Below are 21,651 nucleotides of genomic sequence, written 5' to 3' on the forward strand. Positions count from 1 at the left end.
CTCTCATTACTGGATGGCAACCGCATTCTTCCGCTCTGTGCTGGATACAGACTTCACCCAGGAACCCTTCTGTGGGAGGGAAGCCAGAGACTCCCTACAGCACTCAAGCTTCATGGTGGAATTAAATTTCTGCAAGGTCTTTGTTGTTCGTCTCCTTCAATCCTTCTCCTGGTGTGCTAATCCCTTTTGCAGTAGGTACAGTATGTGAGGTTGTCAGCCCTTAATGTTGGCAAACTTTAACGAGTACATGAACAGCAGTGAGCACATTATAATGGCATGGAGTGGTTTTTAATCCTTTGTTTCTATGCCTACAGAAGACTAAGGTGACTAGTATTATAGACATATAAATTGCTGCCTGTTGCAACTCTGAATTGTACCTTTGTGCATAACTAGGATAGTTTCATTGGTTTTCTAACTGCAAGAGCCTGAGGATGTGAACATACAGAATTTAACCACTTAGGCAGGTTTAACATGTGGATAGGAACTAATGTAGGTGAAGACCTACAAAATGAATACAGAAAGAAAGAATGGGTGGAGGCAGGATGGAAAAAGATATGAAATCTTAAAAGATGTGGGAAGACCACCTATCCCTGTGTACTGATAGTGAGTCTGTGCCACATGCCAAGAAGGCACATTTTGAACCAAAGATTCTGTGATTTTGTGTATTGTTTTCCTAGACCTGTGCTGTCCAGTATAGTAACTACTAGCCACAGGTAGCTAATTAAAATAAAATAAAAAATCTGATTCCTCAGGCGCACTAATCATATTTCTAGAGCTGAGCCACATGTGGCTAGTGGCTACTACTAAACATATCCATCTTTGCACAAAGTTCTGTGGGACAGTGTTACATTAGAAGAATAAATGCCAACTCAGAGTTAAGATATTTGTGGTATGGAAAGAAGTAGGGTCAGGGTTTCCTTACAAGGAATCTAAGTTTTGGTAACAGAATTGGTCACTGTTTTTGGTGAGTGCTGTGAATAGTTGACCTTTCTCATTGGAAAGCTACGTTTATGTTTTCCTTTTCCTCACTTGCCCGAAGTCCTTAAGTGTCTAAGGTCAATCCTGAAACTTCTGTCTCACTAACACCCCCCCCCCATCTTTGGTGGAGGGTAGGGATGGGAGAGAGTGTGTACAGTGGGAAAACATATGTATAGACATTGAGATCTGGGGATGCCTGGGTGGTTCGGTTGGTTAAGCAACTGCCTTCGGCTCAGGTCATGATCCTGGAGTGCCGGCACTGGGTCCCACATTGGGCTCCCTGCTCAGCAGGGAGCCTGCTTCTCCTTTTGACCCTCCCCCCTCTCATGCTCTCTCTCTCTCAAATAAATAAAATCTTAAAAAAAAAAAAAAAAAAGACATTGCGATCTGGGCACCTGGGTGGCTCAGTCAGTTAAGCGTCTGCTTTCGGCTCAGGTCACGATCCCAGGGTCCTGGGATTGAGCCCTGTGTCAGGCTCCCTGGTCAGTGGGGAGCCTGCTTCTCCTAATAAATTTAAAAAAAAAAGATACTCAGATTTAAAAGGTTTTTAAGTAGGGGCACCTGGGTGGCTCAGTCAGTTAGGTGGCCGACTCTTGATTTCGGCTCAGGTCATGTTTTGGGGTCCTGGAATTCCCCCTCCCCCCATTGGGCTTTGTGCTCCATGCAGAGTCTGCTTGAGGATCGTTCTCTCCCTCTCCCTCTGCCCCTTCCTCATGCTCGTGTTCTCTCAATAAATCTTAAAAAAAAAAAAAAAAAAAAAAAGGTTTTCAAGGAATTTTCTTGCTCCCTTTAATTTTTACTAAACACAGAGTATCACATTCATACATCCTGTTCTCCCTGGAACAAAGGAAGACAGTAGTCTTTACAACCATTATCAGAGTCAGGAAGCAGGGCGGTGGAGACAGCTATTAACTTAAAACCTCTCAGAGCTCAGGCAGATTCTACTTCCCTCTCTAACAGCCACCACTATCCCGTCGGTGTTGCTATAAGGGACCCAATGTAGCCCTTCTAGATTCCGTCTATCAAAAGAAACAGGCTTTTAGTGGAGGCAGTGGCCTGGTGGTATGGGAAAGCTAAAGCTTAGTGCTAAGGAAACAGAAGTTTCTCTTCCACTTACTGGCTTTAGCACAGGAGAATGGGAAAATCCCCAGGCCAGGAAGCTTCACTTTTATGGCATTTTTTCCCCCAGACTGTAGAGTCACTTTTGATTGAGGCAAAGGGGCCCTACTGTTATTGAAAAGACACAGTCCTTTAGCACACGTTTTCACTGGTAGGATGGTGCTGCTGGACATGCTTTTTCCTTTCGTGTTAAGCTAGAAAACCCAGGGATGTTACCAGGATGGCTGAAGCTGCAGCCAGAGCCCTCAGGGCACATGACTGAACTTCATAGATACCACTGGATCATCAGTCTGAATCCAGGTCATGGGGGCTGTCATAGCCAAACTCCTTCTGCACATCCAAAGGGTATTTGCTCCACATCTGTGGTGGGCCGTTGCCTCTTTCCTCTTCGCTGAGGCTGTCGTATTCATCAGAGCCTAGAATGATAACAGGAATGGGCTCTGAGTTTCTAGGTGACCATGATAATCGTTTCCCATCTCAGGAAGGTCTGTGTTTTTTTGTTGTTGTTCTCCCTTCTACAATACTAGCTCAGTAAAGAGAATTTAGGGGGAAAAAAAAAAGCAAGCCTGTTTGTACTACCTAAACCAAATCCCTCAACAACACTGGGAGTATTTTTTCATTTCTCCCCTAAGGATAGGATTTCTTTTTGTTATTATAGTTGTAGTCATACTGTAAACATAATTTCACGTCTGCCCCTATCCTTTTAACATATCAGTACTTCCCCAACAGAATAGTCACAGTTTAATTAACTGTCCCTCCATTAACAGACACCGAGAAATTCTTTTTGTTGGCACAAAGAACATAATCCTTGAAGGATCTGTGTCACCAGAGTATCTTTCCTTCCTCTTTCCCCCAGGTACCATGTCTGTGTTGCATCTTTCTCAAAACATTGTAAACAAAGCAACTTCTTGAGAAGTTAGATAACTGATCTGTCAAAATCCTAGCTCTGCTCCAACTGGCAAACCTCTTCAATACCTTCTTGACTGAAGCAGGAGAAGAGACACTGACCTAAGATGTTTCTCTTAATCCCAACCACTGAAGTTAGTGCAATATTCTCCTGTTTTCTGGAGAGAGGATGAGGCTCCATGAGGTGAAGTAACTTCCCCAAGACCTACAGATAGGAAATGACAGAACTAAGGATTTGAGGGGCGCCTGGGTGGCTCAGTTGTTAAGCGTCTGCCTTCAGCTCAGGTCATGATCCCAGGTCCTGGGATCGAGCCCCGCATCGGGCTCCCTGCTCAGCGGGAGGCCTGCTTCTCCCTCTCCCACTCCTCCTGCTTGTGTTCTGCTCTCGCTATCTCTATCTATCAAATAAATAAATAAAATCTTTAAAAAAAAAAAATACTCTTAAAAAAAAAAAAAAGAACTAAGGATTTGAACCTAGGCTTCCCCTGGAAACACTAGTTCTTGGGGCTCCTATAGCTCTAATAGCTTGTGGTTGAGCTGTTGGGAGTTCAATGGCAGAGAAGGAAAGCCAGTTAAGATGTACTTGTTAACCATGCTCACACCTCAGTCTTGGATCCCATTAGTTCCTTCCCATCCAAGGCTGCCACCCATGTACCTCTGGACTCATCTCCATCAGTGTTCTCCTCCTCTGGATACTCATTGCGCCAGTTATTCTCACTGTTCTCATCATCATCATCTTCATAAATATCTTCTGGTTGCTGGTCATCATTCACCTGCACATCTCAACACAAACATGAGTATAAGTCAAAACCTCTAAGGCTGTGCTGTGGGGGAAGCTATTAGCAGACCAACTTGGAAAAATCACTTAAGAGCACTGTGTGGAAAAGAGGCAGCCTAGGAGCTGGTCTGAGTATGCTGCACAAGGGGCTGTAGTAACCTTGGGCTACAAGGTAGAGACAGCAGCCCTACTTCTCACTCAGAGTCTAGCTCCAGCCATCACATTCCCGGTGGGATAGGATGAACTCCAGAAGGGAACACACCAAGGTGGGGAGGAGAGAGACCTCTGAGTAAGTGTTGGCACTGATCTTTAAACTTGAAGGACAGCCAGGTGGGAGAGAGATTATATGGATTATGGGTGATGCCAAAAACCAGAACCAAAATCTAAGTGTAAGGGGCGCAGGGAGAGGGGCTATGCAATGATCCAAGGTGGGTGCCTGACTGTGAGACTATGGTTGCAATGCAGGTATGGGATAAGGTGCCGCTCCTCACTTTAGAATTTGTTTTAAAAATAATGACGTTAAGGGGTGCTTTGCTGGCTCAGTCAATAGAGCTGCAACTCTTGAACTCAGGGTTATGAGTTCAAGCCCCACATTGGGTGTAGAGATTGCTTTAAAAAAAAAAATATCAGGATGTTAGCTTTCTTAATCCAAGGTCTCCCCCCTTTAAGATCCAGTTTAAAAAAAAAAAGCTTTTATTCCTATTCATGTTAAGAATTTCTGGTTTATTTTGTCTTTATTATAAGCCCCCATATGTTTTCCCCTGAAAGTAGGTGTTAATAAATGATAAAAATGATGTTGCAAACCTTGTAAAAGAACTATTAAGAGCAAAAATTCAGTGTACCTGTCATTCCCAAAATTCCCTGCACTAAACCCAGGTTCCTAGAAGGCATTTAGAATAAATTTTACCATTTAAACAAGGACAAGAAGAGCTAAGAACAATCTTTTTTTTTTTTTTTTTTTTTAAAGATTTTATTTATTTGAGACAGAATGAGAGAGAGAGAGAGAGCACATGAGAGGGGGGAGGGTCAGAGGCAGAAGCAGGCTCCCTGCCGAGCAGGGAGCCCCATGCGGGACTCGATCCAGGGACTCCAGGATCATGACCTGAGCCGAAGGCAGTCGCTTAACCAACTGAGCCACCCAGGCGCCCAGAGCTAAGAACAATCTTGAACCCACTGGAGGCAATGTGGAACACAGGGAAGCAAAGCACCCAGACTAGAGAACTGCTTAGGCTACCTCATACCCTTCTCATCCTAATGGGTCCCCTTACCAGCTCCCACTCCTGGCAATAGGGCTGCACAGAGAGGATGTTCTCAATCCATCCTGGAGTGGCCATCTCCAAGTAGTATATGTCATACACATAGTCATCCTTCTGCTCCTCCTGGTGCCCGATTCTTGGTCCATCCTCAGACAGAGCCAGCCGTTCACGGATCAACTCTACGGAATTGCAGAGGATCACATCCGGGTCAGATGTCTGTAAAGAAATCAAGAGATGATACATGCATGATCCAAAACATGGATGTTCCAAAAGGAGAAATTTAAGATTTGAGTGAAGGAAATCTCTATAGTTGTCTATGTTAGATTCAAGATTTTTTTTTTTTAACATTTTATTTATTTATTTGACACAGAGAGACAGCGAGCAAGGGAACACAAGCAGGGGGAGTGGGAGAGGAAGAAGCAGGCTTCCCTCTGAGCAGGGAGCCCGATGCGGGGCTCGATCCCAGGACCCTGGGATCATGACCTGAGCTGAAGGCAGACGCTTAGTGACTCAGCCACCCAGGCACCCCTAGATTCAAGATTCTTATCCCCATGTCCTACTGGTCTATTAGCTATGAAATTAAAAAATTTATTTCTAAAATAATTATGTAGTTTTTCTTTTGAGATAGACTTAAGATAGTTTTCTGCTCTTTTGTGCTTGACCAACATAAGAGAGTATATGGAAAGACTGGCCTGAGAAGATCTCCCCTTAGGGATCTGCAGGCCCACAGCAGCACTTCTTGGGCTGATCCCCAAATGTCTCTGCATTTTGTGTGACCTCCTATAGGGATCTAAAAGCGATTCCTGGACTCTGATGACTACCCCCACCTGGTTGCCCACAATGATGTCCCTTTTCTTTTTTAAAAGATTTGTCTGCCCTCAGCTCAGGTCATGATCCCAGGGTTCTGGGATTGAGCCCCGCATCGGGCTTCCTGCTCAGTGGGAGGCCTGATTCTCCCTCTCCTACTCCCCCTGCTTGTGTTCCTTCTCTCGCTGTGTCTCTCTCTCTCAAACAAATAAATAAAATCTTAAAAAAAAAAAAAAAAAAGATTTATTTGAGGGGCACCTGGGTGGCTCAGCCAGTTAGGAGGCTGCCTTCGGCTCAGGTCATGATCCCAGGGTCCTGGGATAGAGCCCCACACCTGGGATCCTTGCTCAGGGAGCATGCTTCTCCCACTCCCTCTGCTGCTCCCCCTGCTTATGTTTTCTCCCTCTCTCTCTAATAAATAAATAAAATTAAAAAAAAAATGTATTTGAGAGCCAGCAAGTGCATGCGTGAGCAGGGGAGGGGTAGAGGGAGAAGAACAATCTCAAGCAGACTCCCCTCCAAGCATGGAGCCCAAGTGGGGGGCGCTTGATCCCACAACCCCGAGATCATGACCTAAGCCAAAACCAAGAGTTGGACACTCAACTGAGACACCCAGGCACCCAATGATGTCCTACTTTTTTTTAAATACATATTTTTAAAGATTTTATTTATTTATTTGACAGAGAGAGAGGAAAGAGAGCGTGCACAAGCAGGGGGGAGTGGCAGGCAGAGGGAGAAGCAGAGAAGCAGACTCTCCCCTGAGCAGGGAGCCCAATGTGGGACTTGATCCCAGGACCTTGGGATCATGACTTTAGTTGAAGGCAGCCGCTTAACAAACTGAGCCACCCAGGCACACCCATAGCTGTTTGCTTCTGCTGCATTATTTCTCTAGGATAAAGCCTGGGGGTAAGATCACTAGATAAAATAAAAGGAACTTTTCTCACTTAAGATTTCTTCTAAAATAGTACTTTATTTGCTTAAAATTTAAATGGCGTCAAATTAATGAGAAATGTACTGGGTGACGGATATTGGGGAGGGTATGTGTTGTAATGAGCACTGGCTATTATACAGGACTGGTGAGTCACAGACCTGTACCCCTGAAACAAGTAATACATTATATATTAATTGAATTTAAATTAAAAAATTAAAAAAAATGAGAAATATAATGTGGCAAAAATGCTGTCACTATTTTAAAATTTCTTTAGATGTTTGGATGGCTTTGGAATCCAAACAATAAAAATAAATTTAAGTAGTTTTAAAATAGGCCCCAAGCTATTTTTAGGATTCCTGATACGTAAAGCCATGCTATTTTCCAAAAGCCTTGCATCAATTTTAAGCACTACATTTATGTACCATTTTAATCATGGCCTTGCCAGCAGCGCTATCAACAACCTTTCCCCTGATAGTCTAGTATGCATAAAACCCCAAATTTGCTTTCAGCTTAAATCCATTTTTAAAAAAATAATTACTGAGGGCAAACATTTTTTAAAATCTGTGATTAATTCTACAGTTGTTTTTGAATAGCTGCTTAAAAGACAATTCTGGGGGTGCCTGGGTGGCTCAGTCGTTAAGCGTCTGCCTTCAGCTCAGGTCGTGATCCTAGGGTCCTGGAATCGAGCCCCATGTCGGGCTCCCTGCTCAGAGGGAGGCCTGCTTCTCCCTCTCCCACTCCCCCCGCTTGTGTTCCCTCTCTCGCTGTCTCTCTCTCTGTCAAATAAATAATCTTTTTAAAAAAATAATAATAAAATAAAAAATAAAAGACAATTCTGGAAAAAAAAAAAAAAAAAAAAAAAAATTAATTTTGGCTTATTAAAGAATCCACAAGCAAAGTGTGCTACTATATCCTGTCACAATGAGTTTTAAAAGCATCTGACCTTACAGATTATCTATAAAATGTGAGAAGTGTTAAGTATTCTTAATTTAATATTATACATAAACCACACTAAAATACCTTTCATTAGGCAAAAGGCAACATTTTAGATGCAGGGAATTTTAACCGATTTGGCATAGTTAAGACCAAAAAGATAAAGTGGACACTGCCAGCTTATCTTCAGCCCTTGCCTTTAACAGGCTAACAAACACAACTTGAAACACAGCTGAGTCTTGCTGTTCTATGAGACGGTGAAGGGATTTCCTCAGTATTTACATAAATATTAATATAACCAGTTATATCAGTCTAAATATAAAATCAATCTATAGGTTTAGAGATGGCATTTACCGACTCTGTGAAAAGCTGAACATTACTGGGGCGCCTGACTGGCTCAGTTAGTGGAGTATATGACTCTTGATCTCTGGGTTGTGGGTTTGAGCCCCATGTTTGGTGTATAGATTACTTAAAAATAAAATTAAACGGCACCTGGGTGGCTCAGTTGGTTAAGCGACTGCCTTCGGCTCAGGTCATGATCCTGGAGTCCCAGGATCGAGCATCGGGCTCCCTGCTCAGCAGGGGGTCTGCTTCTTCCTCTGACCCTCCCCTCTCTCATGCCCTATCTCTCATTCTCTCTCTCAAATAAATAAATAAAATCTTAAAAAGTAAATAAATAAAATTTTTTTAAAAAGCTGACCATTACTGGGCACCTGGGTGGCTCAGCTGGTTAAGCGACTGCCTTCGGCTCAGGTCATGATCCCGGGGTCCTGGGATCGAGCCCCGCATCGGGCTCCCTGCTCTGCGGGGAGCCTGCTTCTCCCTCTCCCACTCCCCCTGCTTGTGTTCCCTCTCTCGCTGTGTCTCTCTCTGTCAAAAAAAAAAAAAAAAAAAAAAAAAAAGCTGACCATTACTATAATCAAATCTCTGTAAGGAGAAAACAAAGACAGCACTTGCTGAACCAGAATTACTATCAAAGTTCAAAAAGCTGATCCTATTCATTTAACCACAAGCCAATCTTATTTAAATCAGGACTGTCCAAAAGAAATACTCTATCAGCCATTCATAATCTGAATTCTGGTGTATGATACCAGTTTAAATATGGTACACATAAAAAGACATGAGACATTTTTGTTTTGTAATAAAGTGGTGGCCAATTATTACTCCTTAGCTTTTTTGAGATAAGCTATCAAGTCTGCCCTTTCTCCTGTCTTAATGTCACGAAGATAATTTTTGTTCCAGGGATGTACTTCTTGGGTTTATCCAAATACTCCATCAGTGTCTCCTCGCCCCAGGTGATGCCTTTGTTCTATTTATTATTTTACTTATTTGAGAGTGAGAGAGCTTGCACAAGGCGGGAGGGGCAGAAGGACAAGCAGACTCCCTGCTGAGCATGCCCAATGCAGAGCTGGATCCTCTGACCCCAAGATCATGACCTGAGCTGAAGTCAGACGCTCAACCGACTGAGCCACCCAGGTGCCCAGATACGTCGTTGGCATCCTTTTAAGAAAATCGGGCGCCTGGGTGGCTCAGTTGGTTAAGCAACTGCCTTCAGCTCGGGTCATGATCCCGGGGTCCTGGGATCGAGTCCCACATCGGGCTCCCAGCTCAGTGGGGAGCCTGCTTCTCCCTCTGACCCTCTCCTCTCTCATGCTCTTTCTCTCTCGCTCGCTCTCTAATAAATAAATAAATAAATAAAATATTTAAAAAAAAAAAAAGAAAGAAAATCCAGGGGCGCGACTTGTCTTTTGCTCAAATAGACCATAGAGATTTGGCCCAGTCTTATGCTTGCCTTGCCTCTCTTTTCGACAGTATAGCACTGGGCACACTTCTGAACAAAAATCTTCTTGCCCTTCTCAACGCTACCCATTTTTAAATCGCTCTTCCATTGCACGACAAATGAAGGTGACTGCTAGCAAGCCAGATGTCCCACTCTTTCATATGCAAAAACGTTTTGTTTTTTTTTAAAGATTTTATTTATTTGACAGAGAGAGACACAGCAAGAGAGGGAACACAGGCAGGGGGAGTGGGAGAGGGAGAAGCAGGCTTCCTGAGGAGCAGGAAGCCCGATGTGGAGCTTGATCCCAGGACTTTGGGATCATGACCTGAGCCGAAGGCAGACGCTTAACGACTGAGCCACCCAGGCACCCCGTGCAAACACTTAAAAAAAAAAAAATTTTATTTATTTATTTGAAAGAGAAAGAGAGAGAAAACAAGCAGGGAGGAGGGGCAGAGGGAGAGGGAGAAGCAGGCTCCCTGCTCAGCAGGGAGCCTGATGCGGGGCTTGATCCCAGGACCCTAGGATCATGACCTGAGCCTAAGGCAGCCACTTAACCAACTAAGCCACCCAGATGCCCCAATGAGCAAACACTTTTTGATGTATTTACAGTTTGTATTGCATTGTTGAGAAAGATCTGTGTTCACATCCTTCATCAGTTTATATACTAGTTTTTGTTATAAAACTGAATGAGCTATTTGATAGATTTGATTCCACTCAACACTGGTTTACTTTTAAAAGATATTTGACTTGTAACTTATGAATCAGTCTTCAATTAGTTTTGGTAAAAGAAGTGGCTATAGTCATCATGCCCAAATTGTTATCCAAGTATATTAGCACCACAATTAAATATTTTTTGCTTGATAAATTTTGAATTAAAATTTCAGTTTTTAAACTTCAAAAACTATCAAAAGGAGTGAAGAGTGAAGTTTTTTTTTTTAATGCTATCAAGAGGAGGCAAACCTTAGCTTGAGAATTTTCTATTTCTATAGTCTTTTTTTTTTTTTTTTTAAAGATTTTATTTATTTGACAGAGAGAGCGAGAGAGGGAACACAAGCAGGGGGAGCAGGAGAGGGAGAAGCAGGCTTCCCGCCGAGCAGGGAGCCCAATGCGGGGCTCGATCCCAGGACCCCGGGATCATGACCCAAGCCGAAGAAAGACGCTTAACGACTGAGCCACCCAGGCACCCCTATTTCTATAGTCTTAATACATGTAGTAGAGTTTGTTTTTTGGAACTGAGGTACAAAACAAATTTAGTAAATGTAACAACGTAAACACTGGATTAAATGTGAGAAGACCTGCACTCTACACTTCAATCTGCCTCAAATTTGATTTGCTACCCAAGACCAGTCCTTTAACCTCCCTTTGATGAGTTTTTCCATCTGTTCTATCTTTACCTTGCTCAAAAACCTCCAGTAATTCCCCATCTCAGGGTGAAAGGCAGTATGTCCTTAAAAGTACCTTCAGGGTCTAGCAGGCATCCTCTCCCAAATTCCTTATTATTCTTCCTCCGTTCACTGGGCTCCAGCTCCTCAGTTCACTGGGCTCCGGGCACAGTGATCTTGAACACACCAAACTGTCTTTAAGATATCCACAGTTCCTTGCCATTCACCTCCTCCAAGTTCTCACTCTCATGTCATTTTCTGAGACCCTCTCTGAAATGGAACAACTCTTTCCCTGCCATCACCTCCCCTACACACAGCCCCTATCACCATCTGACATTGAATTTCACTTCTTTACTGTTTCTCTCCTCTACCTGAATGTTAAGTCCTCGGGGCGCCTGGGTGGCTCAGTCGGCTCAGGTCATGATCCCAGGGTCCTGCGATCGAGGCCCGCATCGGGCTCCCTGCTCGGCGGGAAACCTGCTTCTCCCTCTCCCACTACCCCCCTGCTTGTGTTCCCTCTCTCACTGTCTGTCAAGTAAATAAATAAAATATTAAAAAAAAAAAAATGAGTGTTAAGTCCTCAAAGCTATATCCACAGAACCTAAGAACAATGCCTGGCACATAGTGGCCACTCAGTAAATACTTGTTGAATGAATAACCTAACCGGCAAAACGAGGTTACCAGGGCTGACAGATCATCCATCAGTAAGGCGAAGCCGTGTACCTCCTCTTAACTATGTGCTGACTTAACGCCCAGACTCCTGGCACTATCAGTCCGGGGAAGCCCAGTGCTCTCTGGGCGGGTACTCACTTTGGAGGAGCCTGCGGTGGCGACGGCCTCTGGGTCTCCTTCCTCGTGGACCAGGTCGAACAGCTGGAAACCTGCGTCCTCGGAGGCTTCTGGGTTTCCCGGTGCGTCTTCGGACTCTGGGCCACCCGAGGGAATCCCCGAGGACCGGCGGCCAGAGATCACCCTGTAGCGGCCCTCCTGCCGGATCTCCCGAGCCGAAGCGCGGAGATCGCGGCGGATACGCTGCTGGCTGCCCCGGGAAGGGCGCAGGGCGGCTCGAACGAGCGCCTGGACTGGCTCCTCCTGGAAGGTGGTAGGGGAGGGAAGCCGGCGTAAGCAGGAGGTTCGTCAACGGGTCAGGGATACAATTTCGTCCCGGCAGTGCCCTAAGATCCCCTTCAAACACCGGCTCCATCCCGCCCAATACCTGGGAGCGCACGGTGGCCACCAATTGGAAGACATTATTCTCTGGCCCTCTCTCCAGATCCTCGGGGGGTGTCTTTTGGGTCGCCGACTCGACGGCGCCGCTCCGGAGGCGTTTACAAGAGAGGACAAGGGCTTCGGCAGGCTCTGCGCTGCGCTTCCGCTTCACGCGAAGCACTGCAGCCCTGCCGGCCTCCATAGCGGCTGTCGCGGAGCACTGTGGGAACGCGTGGGGTGCGACGGGAGAGCCTTCAAGTTCCGCTTCCGGGCCTCGCTCCCGGCACGCTCAGCGGGCGCTGGGAGGTCCCGCTCCCTGTCGCCAGCCGCGGCCAGGTGGAGGCGGCGGCGGAAGTGAACGGAACGGTTTCTGCGGCGGGTGAGGCCCTGGGCGGGTTGGGAAGGTGGGGTCGCAGTAGAGTCCCGAGTGCAGCCATCCTCAGTTCTCAGCCCAAGGTCTCGGGCTGACGGACCTGGCGTGGGCGTTTTGGGCCGCCAGGGTTTCCGTCTGTTTCGGATTCTCGAGGACCTTTCTAGAGTCCTTATGGGGCGGCTGAGAGCCCCTCCTGGGCTGGTAAGAGAACTGGGATACGGTTCTGTTCGGTGACCTCCACGGGGACCTGGATTATACTACTTGGCGCCTCCTCTCAGCGACAGAGACTCGAACCGCAATCATACAGAGCTCCAAGCATCGCACCCCTAGCTGGGCCACGTTTCTCGGATTCAGGGAACTGCTTATGGGCTCGCTTTTCCCAGTCACTGTGTTGAGTAGTTGGAAACCGGTCCATTCACCACACGTTAGCCAGAGCGGCCCTGTAAAAGCGTACATCTGACATGGACATTTTTGTGCTTAAAACTCTTGAGTGGCTCCCAGTGCATGTAGAACAAAATCCAAACATCTTTCCGAACCCAGCTTGGCCCAGTGTGATTTGCAGAAGCCCACCGGTATAGTCTATTTTACCTCTGCTCAGAGTGCTTCAGTCACTCAGGCTTTTGTCAGTTTTTGCTTATGCACTTAGTTATTTTTCCCCCCGTAGGGAAAATAGGGGTAGGGGAAAAGTAGGGCTAAGGTTTCCAGAAACATAAGCACTACTCTTCCATAACTTTTAACCTGGCTAATCTTGCATGTCTCAATTTAAATGCCACCTTCCTCAGTCTTTCCATAGCCTTGTTACTCTTTTTAATAGCATCCTGCATATTTCCTTTCTTGCACCCATACAATCTGGGATTGTTTATCCTTAGTCTCTCCCTCATGAAAACCTAATGTGTTGGAGGACAGAGATCTCCTTTTTTTTGTTTATGGGAGTCCTCCAGTCCCAAATACGGTGTTTGGCATTGTGTAAATTTTACTAAAATTTTGAATGAATGAACCAAATACCTGCTCTGAAGTCTGACAGGTAATCCACTTGGGGCTTGGCAGGGTGGTTTCCATTCCCTCCTTATAAACCATCACTTGAGTTGACAGGTTTTGGAGAATGAGGAGGGGGATGTCAAAATATCTCTTGAATCTGGAGTGTGGCTCCTTTTGGGAGAAGACAAGTTGTAATAATAAATGAGGGGATTTCTCTGTAGATGTGTAGTTCTCACCCAGAGAGGTTACAGGACATGTTTCCCACCTGCAAGCATTTATTTACATTTATATGAAACCAGTAACCTCTCCGGTGTGAAAAAAAAAACTGTAGTCCTTTGTAAAGCCCAAGCAAGAGCACAGACAAAAAGGGAATTCCATAGATTAGAATACTACACTGTTAACCTTTAAATGACTTCAGAGTTGATCCCACATACCCCACAGGATAAGGGTTTCAGGGTTCTCCATAGTATGTACCCCACTGACATGTTTGACTCCCTGTTCAGTTTTACTTCAGCTAAACTGGTTTATTCACTGCGCATGACTGAGTCTTTCTAATCTGGTGAAGTGCCCTCTCCCTCCCATGCTTGCCTAAATCGTAGCCATCTTTTAAGTCTTCACTGAACATTCAGCCGGATGTGGCCATTTCTTTCTACTGTAGCATTTTTTTGGACACAGTTTTCTTTCTTTTTTTTTTTTTAAAGATTTTATTTATTTATTTGACAGAGACACAGCGAGAGAGGGAACACAAGCAGGGGGGAGTGGAAGAGGAAGAAGCAGAATTCCCGCCGAGCAGGGAGCCCGATGCGGGGCTTGATCCCAGAACTCTGGGATCATGACCTGAGCCAAAGGCAGACGCTTAACGACTGAGCCACCCAGGTGCCCCGGACACAGTTTTCTAAAGCACATTATGGATTCTGATAGTTGTACTCTTTTTTTTTTTTTTTAATTAGCAGGAGATGTTCACAGTTGATTGTAGCAAAGCTTTTTAACCTATAGGTTGCAGCCCACCAATTATGAAATCAGTTTAGTGGATCATGATCAATTTATTTTTTAAAGGTTTTATTTATTTGAGAGAGAGACAGAGCTGGCCACAGAGATAGTGAGAGAGAACATCAAGCAGGGTGGAGGGAGAGGGAGAAGCAGGCTCCCGGATGAGCAGGGAGCCCGACACAGGGCTTGATCCCAGGACTCTGGGATCATGACCTGAGCCGAAGGCAGACTTAACTGACTGAGCCACCCAGGCACCCCAGATCATGATCAATTTTAAAAAAATGAAATAGAGTAGAATATATCAGAGGGCCTTGCTGACAGGAAGGCTAAATACTGTTTAGTGAAAGCTTATGTTTATGTGTGTGTGTTGTGTCTTGATGTAAAGTATATTTCTTACTGAGGTTGCCACAAAGTTTGAGAGCCACTAGATGAGAGGATGGATACACTGAGATTTTAGAAGTCGAGTTTCACTGAAGGATAAATTGACTACTTTGAACCAGACCACTGACTGCCTCAGTCTTTTTTTTTTTTTTTTTTAAGATTTTATTTATTTGACAGAGAGAGACACAGTGAGAGAGGGAACACAAGCAGGGGGAGTGGGAGAGGGAGAACAGGCCTCCCGCGGAGCAGGGAGCCCGATGCAGGGCTCGATCCCAGGACCCTGGGATCATGACCTGAGCCGAAGGCAGATGCTTAACGACTGAGCCACCCAGGCGCCCCTGCCTCAGTCTTTTCAGAAAAGATTTTCCCCGTCCTCATTTGTAAGAATTCAGTGTTCGGGGCGTTTAGTCTAGATAACTTCAAGAGAAAGGCCATAATTCTCGCCAATTAAGTGCCTTAGGGACGTTTTAGGGATCTATGGAGTAGGCATTCTTTCTAAGGTTTCCTGAAGAAGGATCAGTGTTTAACAGGAAATGAAGGGAAGTGTGGAACACTTGATGTTTTCTGAGGGTAAGAGGCAGGATGCTGGAAGAGCTCAGACTTGCAGAGAGGTGCCTTAAGACTTTGAGGTGTGGTGTTTCTCTGTCAGAAGTAGATCTCTGCGGAAATAGCGCACACGAGACATGAATCTGGCAACATTTATTTGAAGGATGTTTTTTAGATGAATATTCTTTTATTTTTTTATTTTTTATTTTTTATTTTTTTTTTAATGTTTTATTTATTTATTCATGAAAGTCAGAGAGAGAGAGAGAGGCAGAGGCAGAGGGAGAAGCAGGCTCCCCGCCTAGCAGGGAGCCCGATGCGGGACTCGATCCCAGAACCCTGGGATCATGACCTGAGCCGAAGGCAGACGCTTAACCATCTGAGCCACCCAGGCGCCCCTATTTTTTTAAAGATTTTATTTATTCATGAGAGACAGAGAGACAGAGAGAGAGAGGCAGAGGGAGAAGCAGGCTCCCAAGGAGCAAGGAGCCCGATGTGGGACTCGATCCCAGGGTCCCTGCTCATCAGGAAGTGTGTTTCTCCCTCTCCCTCTGCCCCTCTGCGTGTTTGTGCGCGCGCGCACTCTCTAATAAAATCTTAAAAAAATTTTTTTTAATTTCTGTAATCTCTATACCCAATGTGGGGCTCTAACTCAAGACCCTGAAATCCAGAGTTGCACACTCTATAAAGACTGAGCCAGACAGGCACCCTTAGATGAAGACTTTTTAAAATTGCTTTTAAAACCAAACATTGAGTAAGAAGTACTGGTTACTAAAAAATGGTAAGGCATAAAGAATGACAGTATCGTGAACCTCTTTAATCCTACCACCCATTTATGGAAGAAACAGTGCTATTTTGAAGTCCCCTCTGTGGCCCTCCTCGATCCCAGGCTTTTCCTTTCCCTCTTAAGGGTAACCACGGTCCTCGTTCCCTTCTATGGCTTTTTAGTGTGATCCCTAAAGGATATATGGTTTTTGTTTTGCATAATTATAATTTTATGTAAATGTAATCGTACTATATGTATTCTGTGATTTGCTTATTTTTTGGCTCAACATATTTCTGGGATGTTTGCTTATAGCTGTGGTTTATTTGTTTAGATGAAGGTTTTCCTAGTTTGTTTGAATTGCTCTTTATTATTTTTCCCTTTTTTTTTTTTTTTTTAAGATTTTATTTCTTTATTTGTCAGAGAGAACACACAAGCAGGGGGAGAAGCAGAATCCCCGCTGAGCAGGGAGCCCAGTGCGGAACTCGATCCCAGGACCCTGAGATCATGACCTGAGCCCAAGGCAGACGTTTAACCCGACTGAGCCACCCAGGCGTCCCTTTATTATTTTTCCTTAAACTAAGTGTGTTTGATATACTGAGGCCGTATTGGCGGCACTCTTTTACCACCACCCAGTCTCTGTTTCTCCTTTTCTATTAGCCTCTTGTTCCCTCTGCTTTAGTTCTCTTCTCACATGCCTTTACTTTGAGGCTCATTTGACCTGTGTTGGAATCACTGAGGACTGCTGAAGTTTCCAGATAGCTTTATGAATTTATGTATTATAGTTTTTGATGTTATATGCTGAATATAAAATCAGATAACTTGCTGGAAAGATTAAAATACTGATTAATAAATATTTTCAGGGGCTTTGACAGTTTTGTGTATTTCTTGATTTTTTTTTCCTTTTTCTTTTTGGTCTTTAAAATTTTTTTTCTCTCCATTTTGGGTATTATGATGTGAATAGATTTCAGATGATTAGACCTGTCCACAGGAAGTGAGCTGGCAAGGCTGCGTTTCTGTGCTAAAACCGAGGAGCTGATTGGCACCATGAAAGTCTTCTGCGGGCGGGCCAATCCGACCACTGGATCTGTGGAGTGGCTGGAGGAGGATGAGCACTATGATTACCACCAAGAGATTGCAAGGTAACAAGGGTGTGTTCACAATTGGTTGCAGCTGGGTGGGGCATTTGATCTCAAAGCAGGAGCCCTGGAATGCGATCTGAATATGGACTAGGCATTACCTAGTGCTGCTCTTCAGGGCAGATATTGGTCACGAGCAGGTCTGCTTAGCCAGATAGGTTTGTGTGGGAGTGAGGCAAAGTCATTTCTGTGTGGAGAGTCAGATATCACGTAGCAGCCTTATTGGAGTCTTGGAGGGTCTGTCTCATGGAGCAAAGAGGACCCAAGGGTCAGTAGTAGTAGTAGTAGTTAGTAGTAGTAGTAGTAGTAGTAGTAGTAGTAGTAGTAGTAGTAATAGTAGTAGTTAGTAGTAGTAGTAGTTGGTAGTGGTAGTGTTTATGAAATTTAATCATTTACTTGTGCTACCGAAATGGTGATACATTTAACATATGGCTAAATTCTCTTGAATGGAAAAAGTGAAAAAATGTTTTTTTTTTCCTTGGATGGGATCTTTAAACCTGTGTAAGCGAGTTACTGTTCTTTAGCAATCATTAAGTGCATATAACTTGCTAGCACCGTGCTAGGACTGTGAATACCAAAATGAAGACGATAGGGTTCCCATCCTCAAGGGACATGCAGTTTGTGTTTTAAGATTTTATTTATTTGTCAGAGAGAGAGAGACAGCACAAGCAGGGGAAATGGCAGGCAGAGGGAGAGGGAGAAGCAAGCTCCCCGCTGAGCAAGGAGCCTGATGGGGGACTTGATCCCAGGACCCTGGGATCATGACCTGAGCCCAAGGCAGACGCTAACCAACTGAGCCACCCAGGCGTCCCAGGGATATGCCGTTTTGTCAAGAGACAGACATAGAAAAAATTATGACAGTGAGAGAAAGACCAGTGGATACAGGCACAAGAGTTCATGGAAGCAGCAAGAACAGCTGGGCTGGGGAGTGATATTTGAGTGATTTCCCAAATCTAGAAGGAGGGAAATTGCTTTCTGAGCTGCAGGGATTACATGTAACCTTCCAGATGAACTGGTTTGGGGGGTTGCAAGCAGTTTGAAGGGGCTGGAATGGGGTACAAAAGCAGGGCTGTGGTGAGAGAGGATACTGAAAAAGGTAGGCAGGGTCATATTGTGAAGGGTGGTGGCAAAATGCAGGAAGAGGAGCATGAGAGTAAGTCTGGGCTCTGCCTTGTCTCAAGTCTGACATTGGTCAAGCTGCTTCACTTCCTGGAGCCTCAGTATGATAATACATGGCTTGATATATGTAATAATGTACATTTCTTCATATATCTTTTTTTTTTTTAAAGATTTTATTTATTTATTTGAGACAGAATGAGAGAGAGAGAGAGCACATGAGAGGGGGGAGGGTCAGAGGCAGAAGCAGGCTCCCTGCCGAGCAGGGAGCCCGATGCGGGACTCGATCCAGGGACTCCAGGATCATGACCTGAGCCGAAGGCAGTCGCTTAACCAACTGAGCCACCCAGGCACCCTCTTCATATATCTTTATTTTAAGGTTGATGAGTGAGTCAAATACAGTGTGTGGTGCAGAATAAGGGATCAAAAACATTACCTTCTTTCTAAAGATATGGGACATTATTTTCTGAGTGATTGAGATGTTAAACAGGGAACAAACAGATTAGGTTGCGTTTTGGAACGTTTACTGAGAACAGTGTGGAAAGTGGGTTGGAGGGAGCGGAATCCATTTGGGTGCTATTGCAACCCCACAGGTGAGGCAGTAGAGGTGGGGAGAGGAGGAGACAGCTTCGAGGGAGCTTGAGTTTGGTAACTCATTGGATGCAGTGAAGGAACGAGAGAGAAAATTAAAGAAGCACCCAAGATTTCTGGTTAGAGTGAAGGAGTGGAAGGAGCTGTTGTTCCCGAGGGAGAACACAGGAGAAATGGGTGTTGCTGGGAAGAGGAAGGTGATGGAGATTAGGTATCTGGGTTTGGACATCCGGGTAGAGATGCCAGTGGGCAGATAAACATGGGTCTGGAGCCAATTTGCAGTTGTTAGAATTGAAACTAGAAGAGATTGCAGGCTCTCAGAGCGGGTATGGAATGAGAAAGGTAGAGGGCTGAAGAAGGAATCCTGGAAGAGGGGAGGCAGGAGAACCAGGAGGGAATGGCCAGAAAGTGGGAAAGAGGAGAGCGTTCCAGGAAGAGGGAGTGTCCACCTGGGACAGAAATCCTGGATGTTACCGATGGAGTGGGCTAGTAGTGCTTTGGGAGAGTGATGTGTCTGGGGAGTGGTGGGGTGATGAAGCTGGGAAGATGGGGACCAGAAATGCCTCTTGAAAGGCAGAGAAAGGCAGAACCAGATTTCAACTACACATTCGTAGGTGGGTTCACATGTAAAAGCCTTGTGCCATTAAAAAAACACAACAATGGGGCGCCTGGGTGGCTCAGATGGTAAAGCATCTGCCTTCGGCTCAAGTCATCGAGCCCCGCATAGGGCTCCCTGCTTGGTGGGGAGCCTGTTTCTCCCTCTCCCTCTACTGTTCCCCCTACTTGTGCTCTCTCGCTCTGTCAAATAAATAAAATATTAAAAAAAAAATAAAAACAACAACACTGTTCTTTTAGTACAGTGCTCCTCAAAGTGTAGAGTATGAACTATGTCACGCTTGCCTGGGGCACCAGTTCAAGTGCATATTTCCAGACTCTGCCCAGTTTTCTGGGTCAGGATCTATTTGCATGTATCATGGGAATCTGCGTTTAAAATAAGCTCTCCAGGCTGCTTGGTTGGCTCAGTCAGTAGAGCATGTCTGTGACTCTTTTTTTTTTTTTTTTTTAATTTTATTTTATTATGTTAATCACCATACAATACATCATTAGTTTTTGATGTGGTGATATATGTGACTCTTGATCTCAGGGTTGTGAGTTCAAGCCTCATGTTGGTTAGGCGTAGAGCCTACTTTAAAAAAACAAAAACTCTCCCGTGATTCTGATGTTGACCCGAAGCGGGAGGTCCTCTGTTGATTGAGAGTGTCTGAGCTCTTACCTGGAACTCAAAAGGCATTTTTGGGCTGGGACTGCTGAGTTCTGGAGGTTTATCCTGATCCTGCCAGAGATTTTCCAAGTTTGTGAATTGTTGTGACAAAATACGGAAAAGCAGCTCTCCTCCCTTTAACAGCCTGTAGTTTGGTGAACTCTTCGTTCTCCCTCATGAGGTAAGGGAAAGTGCTGGGCATGACACCCCTCACTTACATAGCAGGTGTATACTTTTCCTGATTCCTCTCTGCAGTGTTGCATCTGTGATTATCCCAGGGTCCTGGGATCAGGCCCCTTGTAGGGCTCCCTGCTAAGCAGGGGAGTCTGCCTCTCCCCTTCCCCCTGCTCATGTTCTCTCTCACTCAATCTCTCTCTTTCAAATAAATAAAATCTTAAAAAAAAAAAAAGTTTAAAAACGGGCCTGGATTAGAGATGTAAGGTACAGCACGGGGAATATAGTTAATAATATTGTAGTAACGTTACGTGGTGACTACATTTACTCTAGTGAACGTTGAGTGTAGAATTGTCAAATCACTATGTTGTACACCTGAAACTGATGTCACATTGGGTATCAGTTATGGTTCAGTAATAAAAAATGAAAAATAAAATGGGCTGACCTGGATGTTTGTTCCATCTGATTAGGAATGCATTATATATGTGAATGCTCTCATAGGTTGATGGATATCCTTATTAGTAGAGGTTTCTGACTTGTCTTTTTGTTTTGTTTGTTTTTTAGATCATCCTATGCTGATATGCTGCATGACAAAGACAGAGTAAGTGTAAAAGGAAACCATTAGCTCGCTATGGGGTTTAAAACCTGGAGTTACAAGGTTAAAATTTCCCTCAAAAAAAAAAAACAAAAACCATTTCCTCCAGAGGCATGATGGTAGAATAATGTAGATGGGCATCATGGCACAGTGGTCGGGAAATCAGTCAGGAGGCTGGGGCCTACTTCCAGCTCTGCTGTTTACCTGAGTGTGACCTTGGAGAAGACATAAGACCTCTGCAGATCTTGTTCATTAGGATTTAAAAGGAATGGGATCTCTGTAGCTGATCTCCATTTTCTCTTCTAGATAAAAATTCTCTAATTACACAGGTTTACCTTGTATAGTCCTTTGTAATTTTAAAATCAAATCTCTAGAGGCCACTGCAGACTATTTTGTAGAGCACTTTTGGCTTCCATTGCACCGTGACATTTCAGCTTTTTTTTTTCTTTTCTTTTCTTTTCTCATTTTTGTTTCATCTGAGTTTTCTTTTCCTGTTTGAATTATGTTATAGTTCTGGTCTTAGGGTGGCAGCAACGCAGGTTTTTCTGGTCTATAAGAAATAGGGCTTGACTAGTCATTCTCATCTGGATGGCTCAGAAATGGGGAGGCTTGAAGGAGAAGGATGCAGGGCCACAATTAAGAACTGAGCAGTGCAGGGGCGCCTGAGT

The 21,651-nt window shown here is 44.7% G+C and overlaps 2 protein-coding genes and 1 pseudogene across 4 annotated transcripts in view; 1 reads left to right on the forward strand and 2 right to left on the reverse strand.

Moving 5' to 3' along the window:
* Positions 1–1,752: 1,752 nt before the first annotated feature.
* Positions 1,753–12,308, reverse strand: SLC7A6OS (solute carrier family 7 member 6 opposite strand). Of its 2 annotated transcripts, none has more exons than XM_021703407.2 (5): positions 12,087–12,308; positions 11,681–11,962; positions 5,050–5,253; positions 3,659–3,776; positions 1,753–2,513 (listed from the first exon to the last, which is right to left on the reverse strand). In XM_021703407.2, the coding sequence occupies exons 1-5, from the start codon at positions 12,279–12,281 to the stop codon at positions 2,383–2,385; spliced, it is 930 nt and encodes a 309-aa protein (XP_021559082.1). In that variant the 5' UTR covers positions 12,282–12,308; the 3' UTR covers positions 1,753–2,382. The 2 variants fall into 2 exon arrangements, with proteins under 2 accessions (XP_021559082.1, XP_021559091.1); XM_021703416.2 differs by lacking the exon at positions 1,753–2,513 and adding an exon at positions 2,589–3,208.
* Positions 8,869–9,578, reverse strand: LOC110592431 (annotated as a pseudogene).
* Positions 12,309–12,366: 58 nt separating the features above from the next.
* PRMT7 (protein arginine methyltransferase 7) overlaps positions 12,367–21,651 on the forward strand; it is a 44,847-nt gene continuing 35,562 nt past the window's right edge. Inside the window, exons 1-3 of one of the 2 annotated variants that reach the window (XM_021703394.1) lie at positions 12,367–12,458; positions 17,072–17,249; positions 20,953–20,989. In XM_021703394.1, coding sequence (XP_021559069.1) covers positions 17,155–17,249; positions 20,953–20,989 — 132 coding nt within the window. In that variant the 5' untranslated portion in view covers positions 12,367–12,458; positions 17,072–17,154. Of the gene's footprint in view, positions 12,459–16,614; positions 17,250–20,952; positions 20,990–21,651 lie in introns of those variants that run through there. The other variant, XM_044911450.1, reaches the window with a different exon arrangement.

The sequence above is a fragment of the Neomonachus schauinslandi genome, chromosome 16, assembly GCF_002201575.2.
Source record: "Neomonachus schauinslandi chromosome 16, ASM220157v2, whole genome shotgun sequence".
NCBI lineage: Eukaryota > Metazoa > Chordata > Mammalia > Carnivora > Phocidae > Neomonachus > Neomonachus schauinslandi.